Source organism: Dasypus novemcinctus, chromosome 15, assembly GCF_030445035.2.
Source record: "Dasypus novemcinctus isolate mDasNov1 chromosome 15, mDasNov1.1.hap2, whole genome shotgun sequence".
Classification (NCBI taxonomy): domain Eukaryota; kingdom Metazoa; phylum Chordata; class Mammalia; order Cingulata; family Dasypodidae; genus Dasypus; species Dasypus novemcinctus.
Genome location: NC_080687.1, coordinates 87,903,915 through 87,928,789, shown reverse-complemented (window position 1 = coordinate 87,928,789; position 24,875 = coordinate 87,903,915). Strand labels below are relative to the sequence as shown.

The window sequence follows — 24,875 nt, the reverse complement described above, 5'->3', positions numbered from 1 at the left end:
GCACCACAGTAAAGTTTTCAACATTTTCCTTTTCCAAAAAAGTCCTGTACCTCCCTATTATTGACCCTTTGCATTGATATAGTACCTTCTTTGACATGATATCAGTTATTATTATTTTTAGGAGGTACCAGGGATTAAACTCAGGACTTCATACATGGGAAGCAGGTGGTCAACAAATCAGCTACATCCGCCCCCTGTTTTTAGTTATTTTTATCGCTGATTTAACCAGCTAATCAAAGGCAGAGGTAAGCTGTCTGACTCTTAGTCTAATATACATAATTTCCAGCAGAGATAGAGTATTTAAAAAAATAGGGAGTAGGGAGAGTCAGGACCCAGAGGTGTTTTAGTTTGATTTGAAGAACTGTAATAATAAAATTGTTTCCTAACAGGAAAATTGATTACTCTCTTTATTAAGAACACTCTTCTTTTTTTCTTGTCACGGCTGAGAAACTCTATTTGAGCTTTATCTTAGGTGTTCTCAACATACTATTAAAACAGAGTGAGTCTCCTAAAAAAGGGAAGGGACAGAATGATGTCTGTTGTCATTTATGGCAGAATAGAAAAAAATAACCATGTTGTAAAAAAGCCTTTGTTTTCTCTGAATGAAGACTTTCAAAGGTTTACTTTATTCATTAGATGAAAGCAACTAGTGTTCAAAAATAATTGTAAGAGGCAAAATCTGAAGAAAATTGAATAGAACACTTTGTACTTTGATCTAAACTGCATTTTAGAAAATTAAGATAATATGATAGCTTTGAAGAGAATATACTGATAAGTAACTTCATTGTTAACATGAATTGTTCACTTATTTTTGGTCTAATATCATACTTAATATAGCATTTTAGGATTGGATCTCATTGGTAATGCTATATCATTATGTTAATTGCTAATTTTTTAATGATTTGGAATCTTTTATCTAAGTAATAATAGTATAAGAAGAAAATATATGCTACCATCCTGATTTTTTTTTCTTTTCTAGTTTTTCCAGAGTATAGTGCCAAAGGAGAAGTATGACAAAAATGATGTTATTTTAGAGGTAACATCTGGAAGAACAACTGGAGGTTGGTAAAATAATTTTATTGTTAATGATTTTGAAAATACTTAAATTTTACCTTGATTTAATATCACTATAACTTTAAAAGTCCTTTGAATTTAATTAACTTTAAAAATAGATACCCCTTATTTCCTAGGGGTCCTCTGCCAAAGGTTGGGTCTCTTAAAAACTTATGCTGACTGAATATTTCTTGTATTTCCTTTTAGGTGATATCTGCCAACAGTTTACCCGGGAAATATTTGACATGTACCAAAATTACTCATACTATAAACACTGGAACTTTGAACTTCTAAATTATACACCGGCTGATTATGGTAGATGTATTTTTGTATTTTGTTTATAGAAGGTGCTGAAAATGATTTTACCTCTAAGTCTTGATTAGAACCATGTTCTCCCATTTTTTAAAATGTTCCCTCTGTATCTACCAAGCACTGGGACATAGACTGGTAAATCACAGTGGTTTTCTATGATAGAGTTCTTAACTGGGGAAAGAGGGTGGAAAGAAGGGAAGCATCCCCTTTAGGCAAGAATAGAGAATTAGCTACAAATCTTCTGTGGAGGAGGGATCATATACCTTGCCTTAAAAACCATTGCTTTCCATTAGTGAAAGCAAAGAAATATTAAGGTTGCTATAAAGAAATTTATCTTTTATGTGATACAGTGAATAAATAAAATCAGACCATGTTGCCAATGATGTGTTAGATTTTATGGGAGTGCAGAGAAAGTTCATCATTTGTCTGTATTTTCAAGAGGCTTCCACTCTAGTTGGGCCGATAAAACTAGTATAACTAACAAACAATGCAAGTCCTTGAAGTTTTAAGTACTGAAGTAGATTAAATCAAAACATCTGATGGTAAATTCTCTCTTTTTCCCATCTGTAAGTTTTTGTTTGCATGGTTACACAGTGGCATCATCAATAATAAACCACAGAATATCAAAGTGGGAAAGGAAGATTCATATAAATTAAACAGTAGAGGGAAATGAAAGCCAGTATAGCATAAGTAAGTTGTGTTTGGTACAGATTTTAAATAGAACCAGTGGTCGGGAAGGGGGACTGTCACTGAGAGCAGAGGGAAGGTGCAAGCTGAGCAGTGGCCAGGGGTGGAAAAGCGATTGGTGTGTGTAATCGATAGGAAATAGAGAGCTGTGGAAGATTTTATAAGTAGGAATCCGATACAGTAAAATATGCATTTTAAGAAGATTATTTTGGGAAGTGGATTTGGCCCAACGGATAGGGTGTCTGCCTACCATACGGGAGGTCCAAGGTTCAAAGCCAGGGCCTCCTGACCCGTGTGATGAGCTGGTCCACGCACAGTGCTGATGCATGCAAGGAGTACCGTGCCACGCAGGGGTGTCCCCTGTGTAGGGGAGCGCCACGCGAGAGCCGCCCATCACGAAAAAAGTACAGCCTGCCCAGGATTGCCACCGCACACACAGAGAGCTGATGCAGCAAGATGACACAACAAAACGAGACACAGATTCTGGGTGCCGCTGACAAGAATACAAGCATTCACAGAAGAACACATAGCTAATGGACACAGAGAGCAAACAACTGGAGTGGGGGGGGGGGGAATAAATAAATTTAAAAATCTTAAAAAAAAAAAAAAGATTATTTTGATACCAGCATGAAGTTTGATTGAAGAGGCTAGATTTTAGTCTGCTAAGAGGTTATTAGCGTAGTCCAGGCCTGAGTAAAAGTTAGAATTGGCAATGGGGATATATGTGAGAGACTGTCAAGGGAGGAATAGACAAAATGTGTTAAATGACTAGAATAGACAAAATGTGTTAAATGACTAGATAAAAGAAGGGCTGTTGCTTGCCAACTGCGTCTTGTGTGCATTGCGGTTTACTTGATCTCACAATCTATGAGATATGGATTACTAATACCATTTTACAGATAAAGATCTAGGCTCAGAAAGTAATCCAAGGTCACACAGTAAGTAATAGCAGTCCCAGGGTTAAAATTAAGCCTACCTGACCCAAAGCCATGCTACATCTCATTAGTCTATTCTGATACAAAGGAGGTGAACCACGGTGAGTCTAATATTTCTAGCTGGAAAGATTGTGATATTCATTCAAGCCTTTGAATGGAATAGAACTTGGAAGGCAAAAGAAGTGATGAGTAGTTTTCGAATAATTACCATTTAGAAATAGCCAGTAAATGCTGAAATTGTGTATCAAGAACTTTGGTGGGAGAAGAGAATTGAGAACCAATATTGATAGCTGTTAGCACAGAGAAAGTGCCTGATTCTGGGAGACTAAATGAGGAAGAGTGGATAGAAAGGGAACATTCAGGACACCTACCCCCAGAGAGTAGATTTACTACCACTGAACTATATATTTAAAAGTGATTAAGGGAGGGGGTAGCTCAGTGGTTTGAGCACCCGCTTCCCATGTATAAAGTACCAGGTTCAATCCCCAGTACCTCCTTAAAAAAAAAAAAAAAAGTGGTTAACATGAGAAATTTTATGTAGTATATGTATTACCATAATAAAAATATTTAAAAATACCATAGAATTGTACAACACGAAAAAGTGAACCCTAATGTAAACTATATCCTTAGATTAATATAATTCTAGTAATATTTATCAATTGTACCACACTAATGCAAAATGTTAATAATAGGGAAAACTGCATGTGTGAGGTGGGTGATATTTGGGAACTCTGTGCTTTCTGCATACTTTTCCTGTAAACCTGTAACTACTCTAAAAAATAAAATCTATTAAAAAATAATCAGCCATCTTCAGAGGGTTAAAAGGTCTCCAATTCATTATATTTAAAATAAATACATTGGTATATTGTTAAACTGCTAAAGAATGGAGTTGTTGTAGCTCAGTAGTTTGAGTGTCTGCTTCCCATGTCTGAGGTCCCAGGTTCAATCCCTGGTATCTCCTTAAAAAAACAAAGCAAAACTGGTGAAGAGATAAAATCAAGTATTTGATAAAATCAAGTATATGACTATACCACTGGGTAATCAAATGGTAGATGAGGGGTGATGTCTCTTTATAAATATATTTTAAGTAATAATGAGAAAGAAATGATAGAATTAGATTATCACCATTTTATAACCTCCCATGGTGTGTTGAGCATCACAGAATGCTAGTATCATAAAATCAGAGACAACAAGTCCTTATGTGCCTCCTCTGGTCTTGTCCTTGGGCTCAAGCTGGAGTCTGACCCAGTTGTGGATCCAAATTACAGTAAATACAGAAGTCAGAGGAACAGGAATTGCACCAAGAGTATACAATCAACAAAACCTAGACTGGGGAATTCTATAGGTCAAACAGCCCAGGTTCTCTTTTTTTTAAAAAAAAGATTTATTTTATTTATTTACTTATTCCCCCACCCCTCTCATTTTCTGCTCTGTGTCCATTCACTGTATTCTTCTGTGTCTGCTTGTATTCTCTTTAGGGGGCTTCAGGAACCGATCCTGGGAGCTTTTGGAGTGGAAGAGAGGCGCACTCCAAAAGGTCTCTTGTGCCTCCTCAGCTGCTTGGTCTGCTGCATCTCTTATTGTCTCTCCTCTGTGTCACTTTTTGTTGTGCCATCTTGCTGCGCCAGCTCTCCTGTATGGGTCAGCACTCCATTTGGGCCAACTCACCTCATGGGCCAGCTTGCCATCACCAAGAGGCCCTGGGAATTGAACCCTGGACCTCTCATATGGTAGACAGGAGCCCAGTCGCTTGAGCTATATCTGCTTCCCCCCGGTTCTTCAGTAGATAATTTGTAGGAAGTGAAAGAGATGGATGAGGAACCTGAAGATTCTAAGAGAGACCTATAACAATTTTAAAAAAATGGACAAGACTAAACTGTTGTGCCTAGGGATGCACAGTTCTAATAAAATTATAAGAAAAGGAAGTAATTACTGTAAAGTCAGGATATTGGTTACTCATGGGGAGTAGAAGTTGTGACAGGGATGGGCCATATGGGAGGGCTTCTGGGGTGGCTGACAAAGTTCTTTTTCTTGCCTGGGAAGTGGTCATTAATCTGTACATTTGATTTGCGTGGTTTTCTGTATCTGGGTATTCTTTTTTAATAAAAGAATTTTTTAATGTTAGGTAAGAAGGCAGCCTGTACTTTTTTTTAATGTGATAATCTTCCCATGCCATATATAGGCAAAAGCTAAATTTCAGTCGTTTTTTGAAAACTACTTGTACCTATGGAGTTATTCAGTATTATCAAGTTTTATGTTATTGACCATTCTCTTATATGTGGCACGCAATAGGGTAATTCAGTGCAGAAAAGGCCCCAGTATTTTTTACTTTACTAGTGGTAATTTTCCTGAAAATAAAAGTAAAATTCATTCTTTATAGAAAGTTTAGCAACAGTTACCTAGAGATACCCATAAATAATACTTTGTATGTTTTCTTTTATGTATTAATACATATTCATTGGAAGAATAGTTTTGCTCCTACTTTGTCTCCTCTCAACTTCTTTTTATTTATTTATTTATTTATTTATTTATTTATTTATTTATTTATTTCTCTCCCCTCCCCCTGCCCCAGTTGTCTGTTCTCTGTGTCTATTTGCTGCATGTTCTTCTTTGTCCGCTTCTGTTGTTGTCAGCGGCACGGGAATCTGTGTCCCTTTTTGTTGCGTCATCTTGTTGTGTCAGCTCTCCGTGTGTGCGGCGTCATTTCTGGGCAGGCTGCACTTTATTTAGCACTGGCTGGCTCTCCTTACAGGGCGCACTCCTTGCACATGGGGCTCCCCTACATGGGGGACACCCCTGCATGGCATGGCCGTCTTTGGCCATCAGCACTGCACGTGGGCCAGCTCCACACGGGTCAAGGAGGCCTGGGGTTTGAACTGCAGACCTCCCATGTGGTAGACCAATGCCTTAACCACTGGGCCAGGTCTGCTTCCCTCCTCTCAACTTCTGTACTCTCTTTCAGGCATTAGATGAAGTACATATAGGATACTGATCCCTTTCTAAGTACAATTTATGAATATTTCTGAATTTTTTTTTTCATTCCTAGGTGGGCTACATCATGCATCTGCCCGAATTTCTGGCAGCAATGTGTATAAGTATTTGAAGTATGAAGGTGGGATTCACCGAGTTCAACGAATTCCTGAAGTTGGCCTGTCCTCACGGATGCAGCGTATCCACACAGGAACAATGTCAGTTATTGTCCTCCCTCAACCAGATGAGGTAATCTCCCCAGGAGGCACTGGAAACGCACTCCATGTAAACGGGCCTGTGCTGAGAAGCCTTGGCACCTAAGAAAATCTGTTATTTTCATGGTTATAGATTGTACTTTACAGTCTCCAGTGGGAAATCCTTAACTCTCTCTCCCCCTTTTCTCTTGCCTCTCCCCCTCTCTCTTTCTTTTATTTAACCTTATAGACTCATGGATTTATTTTTTAGTTCAGTGAGTTATAATCATTATTTTTATTATTTTTTTCTTTGTGGTTATGTCATCAATATGGTAGCTATTTTAATTCAATTGTTTCTCTTTGTACTCAATTTTAGGATTTGATTTTTCTTTCCTCTTTTATTTAATGTTATTTCCAGTACATGTAAACATTTACACTGAAAAATCAAAACCATAGAGTTGTCTTGCTGCCATCTTTATTCCTCTATTCCATTCCCACCCGCCCCCTTTTTTCCTTCATATTCTTGAAAATTAACTCATTTAATGGAGGCTTCACTTTTCTGAAAGAACATTAACATTTAAAATTCTTTGTATATTATTAAGTCATTGTCTCTGTGTTCAGCGTTCCCCAAAAGACAATAGGTAGTTTCTGTCATATATGGGAGAATATGGTTTATGTTATATACATATTTGTTATATAACTATTTAATACACTGTATCCACAAGAAATGGGAAATTACTCTTAATCTTTTTAGTGTTTATAGGAAATTTTAGGTAACCAGCATTAGTGTATTTTGACAAAAGCTGTATAATCTTGGTACTATATAATCTTTTCCCTCACTGTATAGTACTCATCTTAGAGGAAAAATACAACCCACTAAGTGGTATATGAGATCCTAATCTTGACCCTATTATTTTGTATTTTGCAAAGAAAAAAATCATACATACTCTCTCATTCATAGAAGTAAGTGATGAATGTGGAACTATTTGTATACATGTATATGTGTGTATATGTACACATATACACACACATACTCATACATATATCTTAGGGCTGCTGTAACAAATTACCACAAACTTAAAGCAAGAGAAATTTATTCCCTCACAGTTCTAGAGGCCAGAAGTCTGAAATCCGGGTGTCAGCAGGGCCCTGCTCCCTTTGAAGGCCCTAAGGGAATCCGTCCTTGCCTCTTGCTGGCTTCTGGTGGCTCCAGGTGTCCCTTGGTTTGACGCTGCCTCACTCCAATCTCTTCTGTCTGTGTCGAATCTCCCTCTGCCTTTCTTTTAGAAGCACATTTGTTATTGGTTTTAGGGCCCACTTAAATAATCCAGGTTGATCTCATCTCAAGATACTTAATTATATCTGCAAAGACCTTTTTTCCAAATGAGGTCACGCTCATAGGTTGAGGGTTAGGTTGTGGACATATTTATTATGGAGCCACCATTCAACCCACTTATATTAGATTATATTAGATGTGTGCTTTTTAAAAAATATTTTATGTAATGTAGCTTTGTGGATTGGCAGATAGTAAAACTTTGGAATGAGTACATAACTCAATGATCTTGTAATACCCTAAGTCCACTGTTAAAAAATAGCAGCACATTGGAATAGGGAATTTATGGTTCTGTGTTTGGTGTAAATTATTTCTTCTCTTAGTTTGATGGCTATGACTGTTTTAATACAAAACAGTACAGATTTTACTTGAAAAATCTTGGCGTACATTTAGAATGAAAGTATCTGTTAAGCAAAGAATTTACATATGCCAAACCTTTTGCTCTAGGTAGATGTGAAAGTAGACCCGAAGGATTTGCGAATCGATACTTTTCGAGCCAAAGGAGCAGGAGGGCAGCATGTTAATACAACTGATAGCGCTGTCAGACTTGTCCATATCCCCACAGGTAAGAAGGTCCCTTGCTTTTGTACCTGTGACCTTTTATCATATCTTACAAAACTTAATTTCGCATTTGGAATGACATAATATTATGTTCGTGACTGGTTCCTTGCACACCCCACAAAGGTGGCACTGGGGTTGTGGTCTCACACCCCAGGGTGCTCCTGTTCTCCTGGTTGGAGATAGTGCCTCGCTCAAAGGATGCAGGCAGTCAGCGGACCTAGTCACAGTAGCTGCCTGGATCTGCTGGGCAGAGGTGAGCAACCGGAGGAGCCCCAGCCTGGAAACAAAACATGGATGTAGCATTGAGATGCTCCTGCTGTGAAGCGTTCATCACCAGAGAGATGGCTTATTAGCCCGGTTAGGCCATGCTGCCTTATTGCTGTTGCTTTGGATGTTGGTAATTTTCATATGGTATGAGGTGGTTTTGCAGTCCTTAATGCACTTTTAAATATTGTATCCTTTTTCAGATTTTATTTTTTTAAACAAATCAGTTTCATTGATACATATCAATAAAACATATAGTAATCCAAAGTGTACAATTGGTATTTTGTACAATGGCACAATTGTATATTCATCACTTCAATTGTTAGTAGAACATTTTCATTAATTCAAATAATAATAATAATAAACAGCAAGAAACAGACAAACAAGAAAATTCTTCCCCTCTCAATTTTGCTATGCTTCCCCTGCTGTACATAGCTGCTATTTCTGGCTATTCTTGCACAATTGTTTGTTTATTAAGCAGTTTTTTTGACAGATTTTATTTTTAGCTTTTTCTACTTTTTAATTTTAATTTTTTAAATTAATTTTTACACTACATGTATATATATTTTTTAACGATTTACTTTATTTATTTCTCCCCACCCCCTTGTTGTTTGCACTTGCTGTCTGTTTGTCTTCCTTGTTTCTTTAGGAGGCACCAGGAACGGAACCTGGGACATCTGATGTGGGACGGGGGCACCTAATCACTTGAGCCACCTCTGCTCCCTGCTTTGTTTATCTTTCATTATGTTTTTCTCCTTGTATCTCTTGTTGTGTCATCTTGTTGCGTCAGCTCACTGTGCCTGCCCGTCACACCAGGATGTTTTCTTCTTTAGGAGGCACTCAGAACCAAACCTGGGACCTCCCATGTGGTAGGCAGGAGCCCAATTGCTTGAGCCTCATTCACTTCACTGTATATGGTTTTTAAAGTCCAGTGGCGCTTAAAGTCCTATAATAAAAATCAGCATCCCCCTGGACTTCTCCCTCTTCCCCATCTCTCCTTCCTCAATCCAAACTTCCATTCCCAAAGGCAACCACCTTAAACTCTTTCATTTATTTCTCTTGGTATTTATTTCAATATTTCTAAATAGCAGACAGGTATTACTCTTCTGATCCATTAATTATAGAGATTATTGAACTTCTTAATGTGGTAGATGAAGGTTTTGGCACTCTTCCATACCTTCTTTTCCTCTTCCTAATATAATTATATGTTTGGTAAAAATTGACCTGCACTGTTTTTATATAATAACCAGGTAAATAGTGTTCACTGCTGAGCCAAGTAATATACTATGATTACATTTCCAAGAGTTAATAATTACCTCATTGTTTCTTTGTTTAGTTTTCTTTGACTTTGTATCTTCCTTTATCTAAGTCTCCATATAGCTTCTGCAAGCTCTATGAAATGACTTTAATCCAATTTTCTGCAAGACCAATGCTCTTGGAGACATCCCTGACAGAGAACTCCATCCTCCTGCTCCAGTCTGGACTAGTTGCTCTCTAGTGCTGCTGCTGTATAGCCTAACTACTTTCACCATCAGTCAGGGAATTCCCCTCTCTGTTCTGTGATGGACCCTCCTGTTTCTTGTATCTTGTATCTTCCTCTTTCAATGTTTACTCCCTTATTTTAGTAAAGCTCATTTTTCATAACTTTCCTGGGAAGGGATGCATCAAACATAAGTATTTTGAGACTGCATATCTGAAAATTGCTTCATTCTAAGCTCACACTTCATTGCTTGGGAATACTAGGTTGGAAAAAAATTTCATTTGGAATATTTAAGGCTTATTTTTTTTTAAGATTTATTTTTATTTATTTATCTCCCCCCCCACCCCATTGTCTGCTGTCTGTCCACTCGCTGTGTGTTCTGTGTTCGCTTGCATTCTCATCAGGTGGCACAAGAACCTGTGTCACTTTTTTTTTTTTAAAGATTTATTTATTTATTTCTCTCCCCTTCCCTCCCACCCTGGTTGTCTGTTCTCTGTGTCTGTTTGCTGCGTCTTCTTTGTCCACTTCTGTTGTTGTCAGCGGCATGGGAATCTTTGTTTCTTTTGGTTGCTGTCATCTTGCTGTGTCTGCTCTCCATGTGTGCAGCACCATTCCTGGGCAGGGTGCACTTTCTTTTGCGCTGGGCGGCTCTCCTTCCGGGGCACACTCCTTGTGCGTGGGGCTCCCCTACGTGGGGGCATGTCACTTTTTTTTTGCGTCATCTTGCTGCATCAGCTCTCTCTGTGTGTAGCGCCATTCCTGGGCAGCCTGCACTTTTCACACAGTGTTGCTCTCCTTGCGGGGCGCACTTCTTGCACGTGGGGCTCCCCTGTGTGGGGGACACTCTGCATGGCATGGTACTCCTTGCATGAGGCAGCATTGTGCGTGGGCCAGCTCACCACATGGACCAGGAGGCGCTGGGTTTGACCTCCTATATGGTAGGCAGATCCTCTATCAGTTGAGCCACATCTGCTTCCCTAAGGCTTTTTTCATTCATTGTTTGGGCGCTTTCATTTTAGAGACTCATGCCCTTCAGTTCTGACATATTTTCTTAAATAATTTATTATCCACTGTATTAATCAGCCAAAGGGGTACTGATGCAAAGTACCAGAAATCCATTGGCTTTCATAAAAGGGTATTTATTTGGGGTAGAAGCTTACAGTTACCAGGCCATAAAGCCTAAGTTACTTCTCCCACCAAAGTCTTGCCACGTGTTGGAACAAGATGGCTGCTGACATCTGTGAGGGTTCAGGCTTCCTCTTCCCGACAAGTCTCTGTGGTCCCAGCTTCTTCCAATATCAGCTGGAGGCTGAGATAAGTCTCATCTCTCTCCTGGGGCTTATTTCTCTCTGGGCTCAGCTTCTCTGCTTTCCCCACAAGGCCAGCTGTAAACTATCAGGGTGAACAGCTCTCTCTCTTCCTAGGGCCTCTGCGGTTTCTAATGGAGCCTTCTCTCTTTCCTCACATATCTGATTCTCTGTGTATTTACTTCCCAGGACTCCAGCATTAAAAACTCCACAACTGTCTTCTCTGCTAACATCCTACTGAGGTGGCCCAATCAATGCCTTAATCATAATTTGATCAAGTAAGAACGAAACCTCTGAATCTAATACAATCTAATATGCCCAGAGGACCGGACCAGTTCACAAACATAACCAACATCTTTTTTTGGAATTCATGAATAATGCCAAACTGCCACACCCACCATTTTCCTTGTTCTTCCTAGAATTTTTATTAGTCAGCTGTTAGACCTCGGGGATATATTATTTCATTTTCTTCTTTCCTCTCATATTTTCTGTCACTCTTGTTTTTTGGCTTTTCTTCTTCTTTCAACTCTTTTAGTGAATTTTAAAAATTAATTTTGTTACACTTTAATTTTCAAGAGCTCTCTTTTTTGTAGCATCCTTTTCTTAGTTTGTTGTTGCATAATCTTCTTTGACGGCTCAAGGATGTTTTTATTTTCCCTGAAGGTTTCTTCTGCTCCCTGCAATGTCTCTGTTTCCCCTGAGTTTATTTTTCCTGTTTGTTTAGTCTCACTTTCATGGTGGTCATGCCCAGGAATCCTTGACTGTCTGTTCGTCTTTAAGAGTGAGGTTCTAAAACCTCAGTGCGTGGTGGTTATTTCTCAACCAGTAAGTTGTACTGAAGGGCAAGTAGGTGATTAGTCACTTCTTTATTAGGGACTGCCAAATGTCAGTGTTTATAGGTCTTTTCTCTTGGGTAGTTTGTTTTCTCCTGAAAAGGATCATTCAGGGTACGCCTGAAAGAAAGATCCAAGTCTCACTGTTTGGTAAGCAGACTTTTGCTTAATCCTCTGTTTTTCAGTCTCATGCCTCACATTTGCCTTCCTTTGTATATAGTCCCTGCCTGGAACTTCCCTGATTTAATTCTCCAAAGAATATACCTCAGTTTGAGGGAAGAGGAGACTTGAAGATCTACAGACTTTGTTTTTAGCTCCCAACTTCTCTGACTTCTGAATTACCTGGTGCCTCTAATACCTGGCACTCAGCAGGGAAATTGGCTTCCCCCTAGTCACCATCTCCCTCCCCAGGGAGTCAGATTTCACCCTCGTCTTCTCTGTTAAAATCATTTACCATCTCTCCATCAGCTTTCAGTCTTTATATGTTATGTTTGGGGATTGCATATGTAGTGTGATTTTCAAGAAAAAGAGAAGGCCATCTTAAAATCAGATGTCACTTTTATGTTTTAAATTCATTTTCTGCCAATTATTATTGTACTGTTTGTAATAGCAAAAGTTGAACAACCTAAAACATCCAGAAATAGGATAATTATGTAGTTTCTTTTAAGGGTTCTTTATTGATCTTATTCCTTAAGAAACTATAAAAAGTTAGAATGTCTACATAAGCAAAATAACATAAAACATCCATAATCATACTCAAAAACCATGTAGAGATATCTCTTTGATGTATATCCTTTCAGGTTCTTTTTATGTATATATAAATATATGTATTTTCCCCTTACAGTGGTTTATGCTTTTTGTAGTCTAGCATAATTTATTTAAGCAGTCCACAAATTGCTGAATATTTAGAGTGTTTAAACGAAACTCTGTATTCTGGATATTTTCTATAAGTAGTTCAGGACAAGAATAAGGAGCTTAAGATGAATGAAAAATAATAATGACAAAAAATAGGGTAAAAGCTGACCAAAATTGTAACAAAATGGACCAAACTATTTAAAATCGTATTAAAATGTGAAAACTACCCTGTTCAACAGTAAATTGCTGATTTAAGAGAGACTGGTCATTGTGTTCCCAAACTTAGTTCAGGCCAAATTATTTGTTGAACTTTTTAGGTACAGTCTTCTGTGATTTAAAAGAGGCCTTAAGGCTTACCTTAACATCTTCACATAGGCAAGGAATGTCAAGGCCTACTTAACTTTTTTTTTTCTGTCTGGTTGTGTCATCGTCTTTTTGGTGCATCGCTTCACCACGTGGGGGCCTGCATCTCTCTACCATGCACAGGTCTGGGACACCTTTTTTCTTTTTTTTTCAGCAGGAGGTCCCGGGGATCAAACCCAGGACCTCCATATGGTAAATGGGAGCGCGATTGCTTGAGACACAGCACTTCCCCGTACTAACTCCTAAGAATTCATGTAGGGTAACGGATGTAGCTCAAGTAGTTGAGTGCCTCCTTCCCATATATGAGGTCCTGGGTTCAATCCCTGGTACCTTCTTGGAAAAAAAAAAAAAAAGGAGAATCTATGTAGTTAGGGACAAAAGTGAGTTCTGGAGGCAATTTATATTTTGAGTACAGTGAAGATTTCAAGAAAAATTCAGCCGTTCTCCCATTTTTTCGTTCTTGAGACCTTTTGAAGAAGAGCTACATACCTGCTAGAAATGGAAGTGAGAACTGGAAGTCATTCCTCCATTTACTCCATGCCTGTGCACTCTATAAAGAATTGTATTTTTTTCCTAACCTATTGCTCCTACACAACTCCATTTTCTACCATTGGGACAGTAACTGTACATAGGGATAAGCTTGAAATTTGGTACAGGGAAAGGTTACTTTTTTTTCCAACTGATCAAAAAAGGATGCAGACAAATGAACGTTTTGTGCCTTTTTTTTTTTTAAGATTTATTTTTTAATTCTTTCTCTCCTCTTCCCCCCCCCGTGTTGTCTGCTCTCTGTGTCCCTTCGCTGTGTGTTCTTCTGTGACCACTTATATATAGCCTTATCAGCGGCACCAGAAATCTGTATTTCTTTTTGTTGCATCATCTTGTGTCAGCTCTACATGTGTGTGACACAATTCCTGGGCAGGCTGCACTTTCTTTCCCGCTGGGCAGCTCTCTTTACAGGGCACACTCCTTGCGCATGGGGCTCCCCTATGCGGGGGACACCCCTGCGTGGCACAGCACTCCTTGCGCGCATCAGCACTGCGTGTGGGCCAGCTCCACACGGGTCAGGGAGGCCCGGGGTTTGAACCGCAGACCTCCCATGTGGTAGGTGGATGCCCTATCCTTTGGGCCAAGTCTGCTTCCCTGTGCTTTTTAAAATATATATATTATTGAGAAGTTGTGAACTTATAAAACAATCATTCAAATATGCAGAATTCCCATTGTGTTCCATTGTGGTGGAACATCTGTTACAGGTTATGTGATAGCATCATCAGACTATTACCACTAACTATGGTCTATAGTGTACTTTTTTTTTTTATGGAGGTACCAGGGATTGAACCCAGGACCTTGTATATGCAAATCAGATGCTCAACCACTGAGTTTAACCTGCTCCTATATTGGATATTTGGTACGTTTTTTCCATACCCCCTATTATTAAAAACAGTACTTCTTCGACATTGATGAAAGAATATTACAATTATTGCTGCTAGCTATAGTCCATAGGTTACATTAATTGTATTTTTCCCATGGATCTCCAAAGACTTATCACCTTGTAAGAATGATGTACATTTGTTCTAGGTCATAGAACTTTCTTGTATTTGTACTATCAACCACAATTCTCATCCACCTCTTGGTGGATGTTGGTTCATTGTTATTTAGTCCCTAGATTATTCTCTAACTTTCTTTCAGTTGACATTTACATCCCTAGCCTACCCCTTTCAGCCACAATCCCATTTATATATCAGTTGTGTTTAGTTATACTCAGTATAATGTGTTACCATCAACTCTGTCCATTTCCACACATTTACAGCCAAGCTAATTAAAACTTTTACCTACCTTAAGCATCAGTACCCCTTTGCAACCCTCATCCTATCTGCTAGTAACCTATACTATAGGTTTTAACTCCGTGTGTTCATTCTTTGATTTCAGTTCATGTTAGTAAGATCATATGATATTTGTCCTCTTCTATCTGGCTTTCTTCACTCAGCATAATGTCTTTAAGATTCATCCATGTTATCATTTGTATCCCAATTTCAGTTCTTACAGCAGCCTAGTATTCTATCCTATGTATAGACCACATTTGTTAACGTTTTGTGCTTTTAAAGCAGGGTTTTTAGTTTTTTACCAGTTAGTATGAAAGGGGTCCTCTGTAATCCTCAGCACCACCTTCTTTCATTATCATAGATCATTAATAATATCTAATTCTCTGAAGGCAGATTTAATCTTTTACATCAGTTGTCAGTTTTAAGGTTAAAAGATTTTTTTAAACCTTTGATGACATATAACTTTACTAGTTTCATAGGGCTGAAAAGTACCACAAACTGGGTGGCTTCCAACAGAGAAGTTTATTCTGTCACAGTTCTGGAGGCCAAAAGTCCAAAAATCAAGGTGTCAGCAGGGCCAGGTTTCCTCCAAGGGCTAGAGGAGAGCCCACCTTTGCTTCTTCCAGCTTCTCTTGGCTTCTGGTGTTCCTTGCTTGGTAGTGTGAGTTATGTCCCCCAAAAAGACATGTTCAAGTCCTAACCCCCAGTTCTGTGGGTTTGGACTCATTTGTGAATAGGATCATTGAAGATCCTGGTCAGATGAGGTCAAATTGAATCAGGGTGGCCCTTAATTCCTGTGACTGGTGCTCTTATAAGAAGGAAACTTCAGACTCAGCTTCAGCATTGGTTCTTGCTGGAATTTCCAACCAGCCAGCTTCCCCTGGAGGATATGGATTAAGGACTCTGGCATCACTTTTATCAGCGTTTGTAACTTGTGCCCTGCCCTTTGGTCAGTGAGCCAACTGCTTACAATAAATCTCTTTGTGGGTGTGTATATCCTATATATCCTGCTGTTTCTGTTTCTCTGGAGAACCCTAATACACTTGGCTTCTGGTAGCATAACTCCACTATCTTCACATGGTCATCCTTCCTCTGTGTCTGTGTGTCTCTCTATCTCTCTCTCCTTATGAGGACATCAGTCACTGGATTTAGGGCCCAGGGATCCCCATGGATTAGAATCCAGTATGACCTCATCTTAACTTGATTACATCTGGCTTAGTTTGTCAGGCTGCAAATCCACACAGTGGGCTTAATAATAGAAATTTATTGGCTTATGGTTTAGAAGGTTTGAAGTCCAAAATCAAGGCATCAGCCAGCCAAAAAGTCTGGGGTGGCTATTAATAACATCTTCAAAATGTCCTATTTACACAGGAATACAGATAGATAATTCAGCCTACCACAATTTGCAATGACATTATTTCCAATAAGCATTTCTAGTTATTAGTGTTTAAGACTTCAATATACCTTTTTGGAGGATACAATTCAACCTTCAACAAAAACTTACTTCATCTAATCTAAGAACCCACTGATTAAAAAACATATAATTATTTTCTTACTACAAAGAAATAAAAAATAATAAAACATGTCACTTAAGTTATGACATGCCAATGATTATAAGATTCATCCCAGGAAGCAGACTTGGCCCAATGGATGGGGTGTCCACCTACCACATGGAAGGTCCGCGGTTCAAACCCCGGGCCTCCTTGACCCATGTGGAGCTGGCCCATGCGCAGTGCTGATGTGCGCAAGGAGTGCCCTGCCACGCAGGGTTGTCCATTGTGTGGGGGAGCCCCACGTGCAGGAGCCTCACACACAGGGAGTGTGCCCCATAAGGAATGCTGCCTGGGAGTGGCACCAAACACACGGAGAGCTGACACAACAAGATGATGCAACAAAAAGAAACACAGACCCCTGGTGCTGCTTTTAAGGATGGGAGCGGTCACAGAGGAATGCACAGCAAATGGACACAGAGAGCAGACAACTGGGGGGGGGGGGCAGGGTGAGGGGAGATAAATGAATAGAAAATAAATCTTTAAAAAAAAAAGATTCATCCCACTTTCAGGGATTAAAAATGTGTTCTTTAGAATCAGTGAAAATGGTATTTTTTCTTTTCACTTATAACCACAAATATTTTAAATAACATATTTAGTTATTCAGCAACTATATATTAAATTTCCACTTTGTACTAGCTAATTTTTGTTTCCATTTTTCCTTTGTGTTCCTATCATTTTTTTTCTCTCTTTCTCTTTTTTTTAAATGTTACAGTAAAAAGATATGAGTCCCCATATATCCTGCCCTCCTCACCCCAGGCCTCTCACATCAACAACCTCTTTCACCTTCGTGGGACAGTCACTGCATTTGGAGAATACAGTTTGGAGCACTGCTGCACCCCATGGATAATGGTCAACATTGTAGTTTGCACTCTTCCCCAGTCCACCCAGTGGGCCATGGCAGGACATACAATGTCCAGCATCTGTCCCTGCATGTACTAGCTTATTTTGACTCTCATGCAAACTGTTGAAACAGCACTGATGAAACTCATTTTCTCCAAAGGGCTTTTATAGTTCTCTTCCAGCCTTACTACTTTTTGGATTCAACAGCTCTCCTATTATTGAGCAAACATTTTTCTTTCCCAAATCTTCTGTTCCTGGGGAGTGTTGATAGTTAAATACTCCTCTATAGAATGTGTATTAAAATATGTAATCAGACACTTCCCTTAGGACTTACTGACCTGGCAAGTAAGAGTTTTAAACCCAAAGTTCTGACCTCTGCTAGTAGATACGGGTAGGTAGCAGTGCCCAGGCAAAAATTGTTAGGGGTCAGATGACAAGAAATTTGGAGGAAAGGTTATAAACATCTGACCATCCTGAAATGGAAACTTTCATATTCGTCTGGATGGTGAATGATGGAAGCAAAATTCAGAAGAACTCCAGTCAAATGCAAGGAAGATGGTGGAAGTCTATGCCCACAGCCCAACCACATGACTGCAGAAATGCATTTAAGAAATGAGAGATGAAACCCAAATGCCCAAAGAAGAACACTAGTGGGTATAGACTGTAGCTTCTTTAGACAAAGAAAAAGCAGTTTGGAGAGTGGAATTTTATGGGACTTTTAAAAATCTCCAGGAAAATGTATACTACTGTATCAGTGTAGCTGGCCTAAGTTGATAGGGATTTTTGAGGGGAGAGGGGTTCAGAAAGAAAAGTACTTTTCTTTTCTAATGTACCTGGGAGCAGAATTGGACACACACCTTCAGAGTGGTAGCTGTAAAGGTGAGAAGGGCAGAGCCTGGTGACCCTTGAGGGCTAGATTTGGGCTAGGAACTGGGCTGTAGGATGGGCCAGCCCCACCCAAATCCTGAGGTTGCTAGCCAAAACGTGTGTGCGGCTAGATGTGTTGATTAGCTGGATTGATTGATTGATTGATTGATTGATTAATTTTTGATTAGCTGGATTTAGAATCCAGACAACTCAGAAGCATTTTCACCATGAGTTCTTCCTTTTTTAAGACTGTGTAGCTTCTTTCCATCGATTTCTTATATAGAGTTACTTTTAAAATTTCAACCATGTCTGTATTTGTGATGTAAAGGGATGCAGGAAAATTCTCCTTGAGTAGGACAGAGAGTGGAGCAGCACTTGCATGGGGGTGGTGGTAGTTTGCTCTCCGTTGAGCTGTAGAAGTACCTGAAGGAGCTGGCAGGGAGAGGCAGAGCGCTGGGAACAAGAGTATGTGTAGCCAGCAGCAGATGTTGCAGCTTTCAGGCATCCCACCTGGAGATTATATCAGAATCTAAACAGCCATCTGCAGCTAATACCTCAGGAATAGTTTCTGAAGTATGCTATATCAAACTTTTTTTCCTTTGTGATCCTTACCTAGTTAACCTTTCTCCTTTAAAATCTTAATTCTTGTCTTGATATGGCCTTTGGAGTTTATAGTTTACCACTGAACCCTGTTTTATTTTCAGGATTAGTAGTAGAGTGCCAGCAAGAACGATCACAGATAAAAAATAAAGAAATAGCTTTGCGTGTGTTGAGAGCTAAACTCTACCAGCAGATTGTTGAGAAAGACAAAAGTCAACAACAAAGTGCTAGAAAATTGCAGGTAAGATTTATTTTGTGTAATAATTTAATAACGATGTACAAAATCATCATTTTATGTAGAAAATGTATATGTTCCTGCTTGAATGTAAATGTTCGGGTATATGGAAACATGCTCATTTATAAATAAGCAATAACTTATGCATATGGACAGATGGATTATAGCTAAACTTGAACACGCTGGTTTGAAAATGGGTAGATGAGATATGCATAACTAAAACTTCTTTCCCAATTGTTTCCATCTAATGGATGTGTCTTAAGAGGAAATTACTTTAAAAGACAAGATAGGGAAACGGACTTTGGCCCAGTGGTTAGGGCGTCCGTCTACCACATGGGAGGCCCGCGGTTCAAGCCCCGGGCCTCCTTGACCTGTGTGGAGCTGGCCCGTGCGCAGTGCTGATGCGCGCAAGGAGTGCCATGCCACACAGGGGTGTCCCCCGCGTAGGGGAGCCCCACGCGCAAGGAGTGCACCCGTAAGGAGAGCCGCCCAGCGCGAAGGAGGGAGCAGCCTGCCGAGGAATGGCGCCGCCCACACTTCCCGTGCCGCTGACAACAACAGAAGCGGACAAAGAAACAAGACGCAGCAAAAAGACACAGAAAACAGACGGGGGGGGGGATTAAATAAATAAAAATAAATCTTTAAAAAAAAAAAAAGACAAGATAATTGTTTGGAAACTAAGAGATTTTCAGATTTCCCATTTAAGAACCTATGCTTTTATAATATCTCTATGTGGGACCAAAAATAAATGGTTCTTGGGGAGTGGATTTGGCTCAAGTAGTTGAGTGCCTGCTTCCTACATGGGAGGTCCTGGGTTTGGTTCCAGTACCTCCTAGAAAAAAACAAAGCAAACAACAAGCAAAACAAACGAAAAAACCACTCAGGGGAGCTGATGTGGCTCAGTGGTTGAGCGTTGGCTTCCCACATGCAAGGTCTCAGGTTCAATCCCTGGCCCCCCGGGAACTCAAAAAAAAAATAGTTCTCCAAGAAGCTTGGAAGAGGGATTGTTACTTGGTATCTGGGGATAATTGTGGAAGAGAGATTTATTTTTCACAATATTCCCTTCACACCTCTTGAATTTTGTGCTATGTTAAAATGTACATATACAAGTGTTTTTTTTTAAATAAACATACATTCTAAGCAAAATGAATAAATGCTGTTTTGTTAAGTAAACAAGGTGTTGTATGAATTAAATTTTTAAAAATGATTGTCTTTGAAAGTGGTTGGAACAGAAAACGGGAAGGGAGAGATGATTGTGCTTTTGTATTATTTAATTGCAGATGGGTATACCTACTGTAAATTAAATTCCGAAGATTTTGTGACCTTTTAGGCTGGTGAATTGTATAAATCTAGGCATTAATTATTCTTCTCATTTAGATGTCTAGTTTTTTCACACTTTTACCCTTCTAGCTTTCCTTACCCATATTCTAACTTATAAGAAGTAAGAAGTGAAAGTCACAGAGTAAATAATATATTAATTCCCTATTTGTGGTAATCCTAGGTTGTGGAGTAGCATCAGCATATACATTTGTAGATTAGAATATTCATTTACAAACCATTACTTCTTGACAAATAAATGATAACATTATCCATCTTAACTGTGTACTCTGCCACATTTGAGTTAATGAAAGACATTGGGGAAGCGGATGTGGCTTAAACAGTTGAGCTCCTGCCTCCCACATGGAAGGTCCCAGGTTTGGTTCCTGGTGTCTCCTGACAAAAAAACAAAAACAAGCAAAAACAAACGAAAAATCCAACTTAGGGAAGCTGATGTGCCTCAGTGGTTGAACGCTGGCTTCCTACATACGCGGTCCTGGGTTCAATCTCTGTCACCCAGCACCTCAAAAAAAAAAAAAAAAAAGACATTGGGATTTACTTGCCATTTGACATTTTGACACCAAACATTCCACATAGTAATTTTTAAAATAAATATTCAAGATTGGTCTTATGCATGTTTTGTGTGGGTGTGTATATATATACAACTAAGTAGTCTGATTTGAGGAGCCAGAAAGACCCCTCTGCACCTTCAAATAATTTGTCTACCTGCAATTTCTTAATAGGGACTTGTAATATTTAAACGCCTATTTCGCCAGTTTAACCAATATGTTAGAGAGGCTGTTATTTGGAAGGTACTATGCTGGGACAGGTTTCAACCGTGGTTGCACCGAAATCACCTAAAAGAGATGCTTGGGTCCCACCCCCAGAGATTCTGACATGACTAGTCTGGGGTGGCTTCCAGAGTGTTAATACAGGGCATTGAGATGGTAGTTACCAGACCTGACTGATGTCAGAATGAGTGGCCAGGGGGATGTTCTAAAAATACATAATCCCTCATTCATTATTATCCGAGGGTGGGTTTAGGAATCTGTCATTTTAAAAAATTCCCCAGATGAACAGACATGGTTTGGGATTCAGTTTCACATTGCTTTGCTTTAGAGGTTAAGGAAATGAGTTATGGAATTGTCTTTTTTTAATCTTAAAAAGTAAAAACGAGTGCTATGTCTTGTGTTAGGGAAAGAGGAGAGATAAGCAGACTAAGAAGAATTAAAACAACTAGGATAAGGCAAACTGTATTTTGCGTGGAAAAGATTTCAAGTATAAAGGATTTCAAAGGAAGAAGATAGCAGATTTCAGGTGCTGGGAGAGGAAAAGGCAGAGATGGTAGGAGCTTGTTAGGGTGGACATTCCTTGAGATGACATTTAAGCAGAGTTAATATGCACACATAATAATAACCTGGTATAATAAGTGACATCATAGATGTTCGCATAAATTTTAAAAATACCATTAGGAAGGTTGACACTCTTACGTAGTTCCTTGAATGCTGCGTTGAGTTGTGTCTGTCTACAAGACAAGAAGGAACCAAAGAAGAAAATTTAGTGGGAAATTGCTTTAGGAAAACTGAAGTGCAGCACAGTGTAAGGGAAAGGGAAGACTAATCATGAAGATAGTGCAGGAATGTAGGCAAAAGCAATGAGCCTTTGGATGATGTAGAAGAGGAAAGGGCAGGAAATAAGAGACACTTAGAAGTGGACAGTTAGAGAACGGGATGAGATGCAGGTGGTTTCTCCCCAAGTGTCTGTAATAGCCTGGCAGATAGTAAGCTGCCAAGGAATGTTTAAATGGTCAAATGTCAGCGTTTTCTGCTTGGGTAAAAGGGAACATGGTAGTGTCCTCTGTAGAAGCAGAAGGAGGAAGAACTGATTGGGATGGAAAGGTGATTAATTTGGCTTTGACTATTTCGAGTTTGAAGTACCAAAGTAGCATTAATTCATATTCCTTAACTAAGCTTTACAAAATGTAGCCTTTAATGTTAATTCTGCCCTTTCATTTTCTGTATCACTTTGTATATATGAGTTTTGGAAAATATTTAAATTGGTAAATAGGAAAGCCAATTATAAGTACTTTTTCCATTGTAATAAAGACAAATTTAAAATTAAAATAGGAATTTTTTGTTGTTGTTGTTATGGCACAGGTGGGAACAAGAGCCCAGTCAGAGAGAATTCGAACCTACAATTTCACCCAGGATAGAGTCACTGACCACAGGATAGCATATGAAGCTCGTGATATCAAGGTAACATTATAGAGTACGCTTTAGGCCTTTGATTTTCAAAGAAAGTCAAATTCTAGAATATTATGTCTAAAATATTACCACATGATTAAGAATCATTAAGCCAGTTTACATTAGTGAGTACCCTAAAAATATTTCCAAACATTTTCATTGGTTTCCTCCTGGTATGCTCTTTTTTTTTTTAAACTAATCAATTTAATTAGTACATATTAATAAAGCATGTACTTCATCCAAAGTGTGCAATCAATGGAATTTGGTATAATTGCATAGTTGTGCATTCATCACTTCAGTCATTATTAAAAATTTTCTTTTTTTCAATAATAATAAAAAACAGACAAACAAGAAAATTCTCCTCTCAATCTCTCTCTCTCTGTTTCCCCTGCTGTATATAGCATCTACTTCTGGCTATTCTTCCACAATTATTTATTTATTCAACAGTTTTACTGAGATATATTCACATACCATACAATTTATCCAAAGTATATAATCAATGGCTTTTAGTATAATAACAATGTGTGCATTCATCAGCATAAAAAATTTTAGAACCATTACTCCAAAAAGAAAATCTCCATGCGCCTTAGCGTACTTTCCTCAGCCCGACATAACCACTATCTGATTGCATCTTTATCAATTAATTTATATTTACATTTTATGTAAATGGTATCATACAATATATTAGGCAATATATTTAGTTCGTAGTAGCACAATCATACAGTATTTGTCCTTTTGTGTCTGAATTGCTTAACTCAACATAATGTCCTCCGGGTTCATTCAGGTTGTCATATGCTTTATGACTTCATTTTCTCTTACAGCTACATAATATTCCATTGTGTGAATACACTACAGTTTATTTATCCATTCATCAGTTAAATGACACCTGGCTTGTTTCCAGCTTTTGGTAATTGTGAATAATGCCGCTCTGAACATCAGTGTGCAGATGTCTGTTCGTGTCGCTGCTCTCAGTTATTCTGGGTATATACCCAGTACTGGTATTTCAGGGTCACGTGGCAAATCTATATTCAACTTCTTTAGGAGCTGCCAAACTGTCCTCCACAGTGGATGTACCATTCTACATTCCCACCAACAGTGAATAAGTGTTCTTGTCTCCACATCCTCTCCAACACTTGTAATTCCCTGTCTTTTTAATAGTGGCCATTCTGATAGGTTTCAAATGATATCTCCATAGTAGTTTTGATTTGCAATTTCCTAATAATTAGTGATGTTGGACATTTCTTTATGTGCTTTTTTGCCATTTGTATTTCTTTGGACAAATGTTTATTCAAGTCTTTTGCCCATTTTTTAATTGGGTAGTTTATCTTTTTTATTGTTGAGTTGTAACATCTATTTATTTATCCTGGATATTAAACCCTTATCAGACATGTGATTTCCAAATATTTTCTCCTTTTGAGTTTGGCTTCCTTTTCACCCCCATGACAAAGTCCAATGTGGTGCAAAAGTGTTTAATTTTGAGGAGGCCCTATTGATCTGTTTTCTTTTGTTGTGCCTGCTTTGGGTGTAAGGTCCAAGAAACCACCAACTACCATAAGGTCTTTGTTTCAACACATTTTCTTCTAGTAGTTTCATGATCCTAGCTTTTATATTTAGATCTTTGATCCTTTTGGAGTTGATTCTTGTATAGGGATTGAGATAAGGGTCCTCTTTCATTCTTTTGATTTTAGATATCCATTTGTCCTAGCACCATTTGTTGAAGAGACTGTTTTGTCCCATTAACATGGACTTGATAGGTTTGTCAAAAACCAGTTGACTAGGTGAATATTTATTTCTGGACTCTCAATTCTATTCCACTGATCAGTGTGTCTACCTTTATGCCAGTACCATGCTGTTTTGACCACTGTAGCTTTCTAATGTGTTTCTAGGTCAAGCAGTGAAATTTCTCCCATGTCACACTTATTTTTTAGAATGCTTTTGGCTATTCAGGGGCACTTTGCCTTCCAAATGAATTTGGTAATTGCTTTTTCTACTTCTGAAAGTAGGCTGTTGGAATTTTTATTGGTATTGCAATGAATCTATAAATCAGTTTGGGTAGGATTGGCATCTTCACAATATTAAGTCTTCCAGTCCATGAACATGCAATGTTTTACCATTTGTTTAGGTCTTCATTGATTTCTTTTAGCATTGTTTTGTAGTTTTTTTGTATATAGGTCCTACATTTAGTTAAATCGATTCCTAGGTATTTGAGTCTTTTTGTTTTATTGTGAATGGAATTTTTTCCCCTGATTTACT

General features: G+C 38.7%; 1 protein-coding gene across 4 annotated transcripts in view; it reads left to right on the top strand.

Moving 5' to 3' along the window:
- Positions 1-24,875, top strand: part of MTRF1 (mitochondrial translation release factor 1) — a 55,666-nt gene that overhangs the window by 15,689 nt on the left and 15,102 nt on the right. For all 4 annotated transcript variants that reach the window (XM_058276624.2, XM_058276625.2, XM_004462787.5 and 1 more), the window contains exons 4-9: positions 980-1,061; positions 1,261-1,368; positions 6,034-6,206; positions 7,932-8,049; positions 18,932-19,068; positions 22,536-22,634. In XM_058276624.2, coding sequence (XP_058132607.1) covers positions 980-1,061; positions 1,261-1,368; positions 6,034-6,206; positions 7,932-8,049; positions 18,932-19,068; positions 22,536-22,634 — 717 coding nt within the window. The remainder of the gene's footprint in view (positions 1-979; positions 1,062-1,260; positions 1,369-6,033; positions 6,207-7,931; positions 8,050-18,931; positions 19,069-22,535; positions 22,635-24,875) is intronic.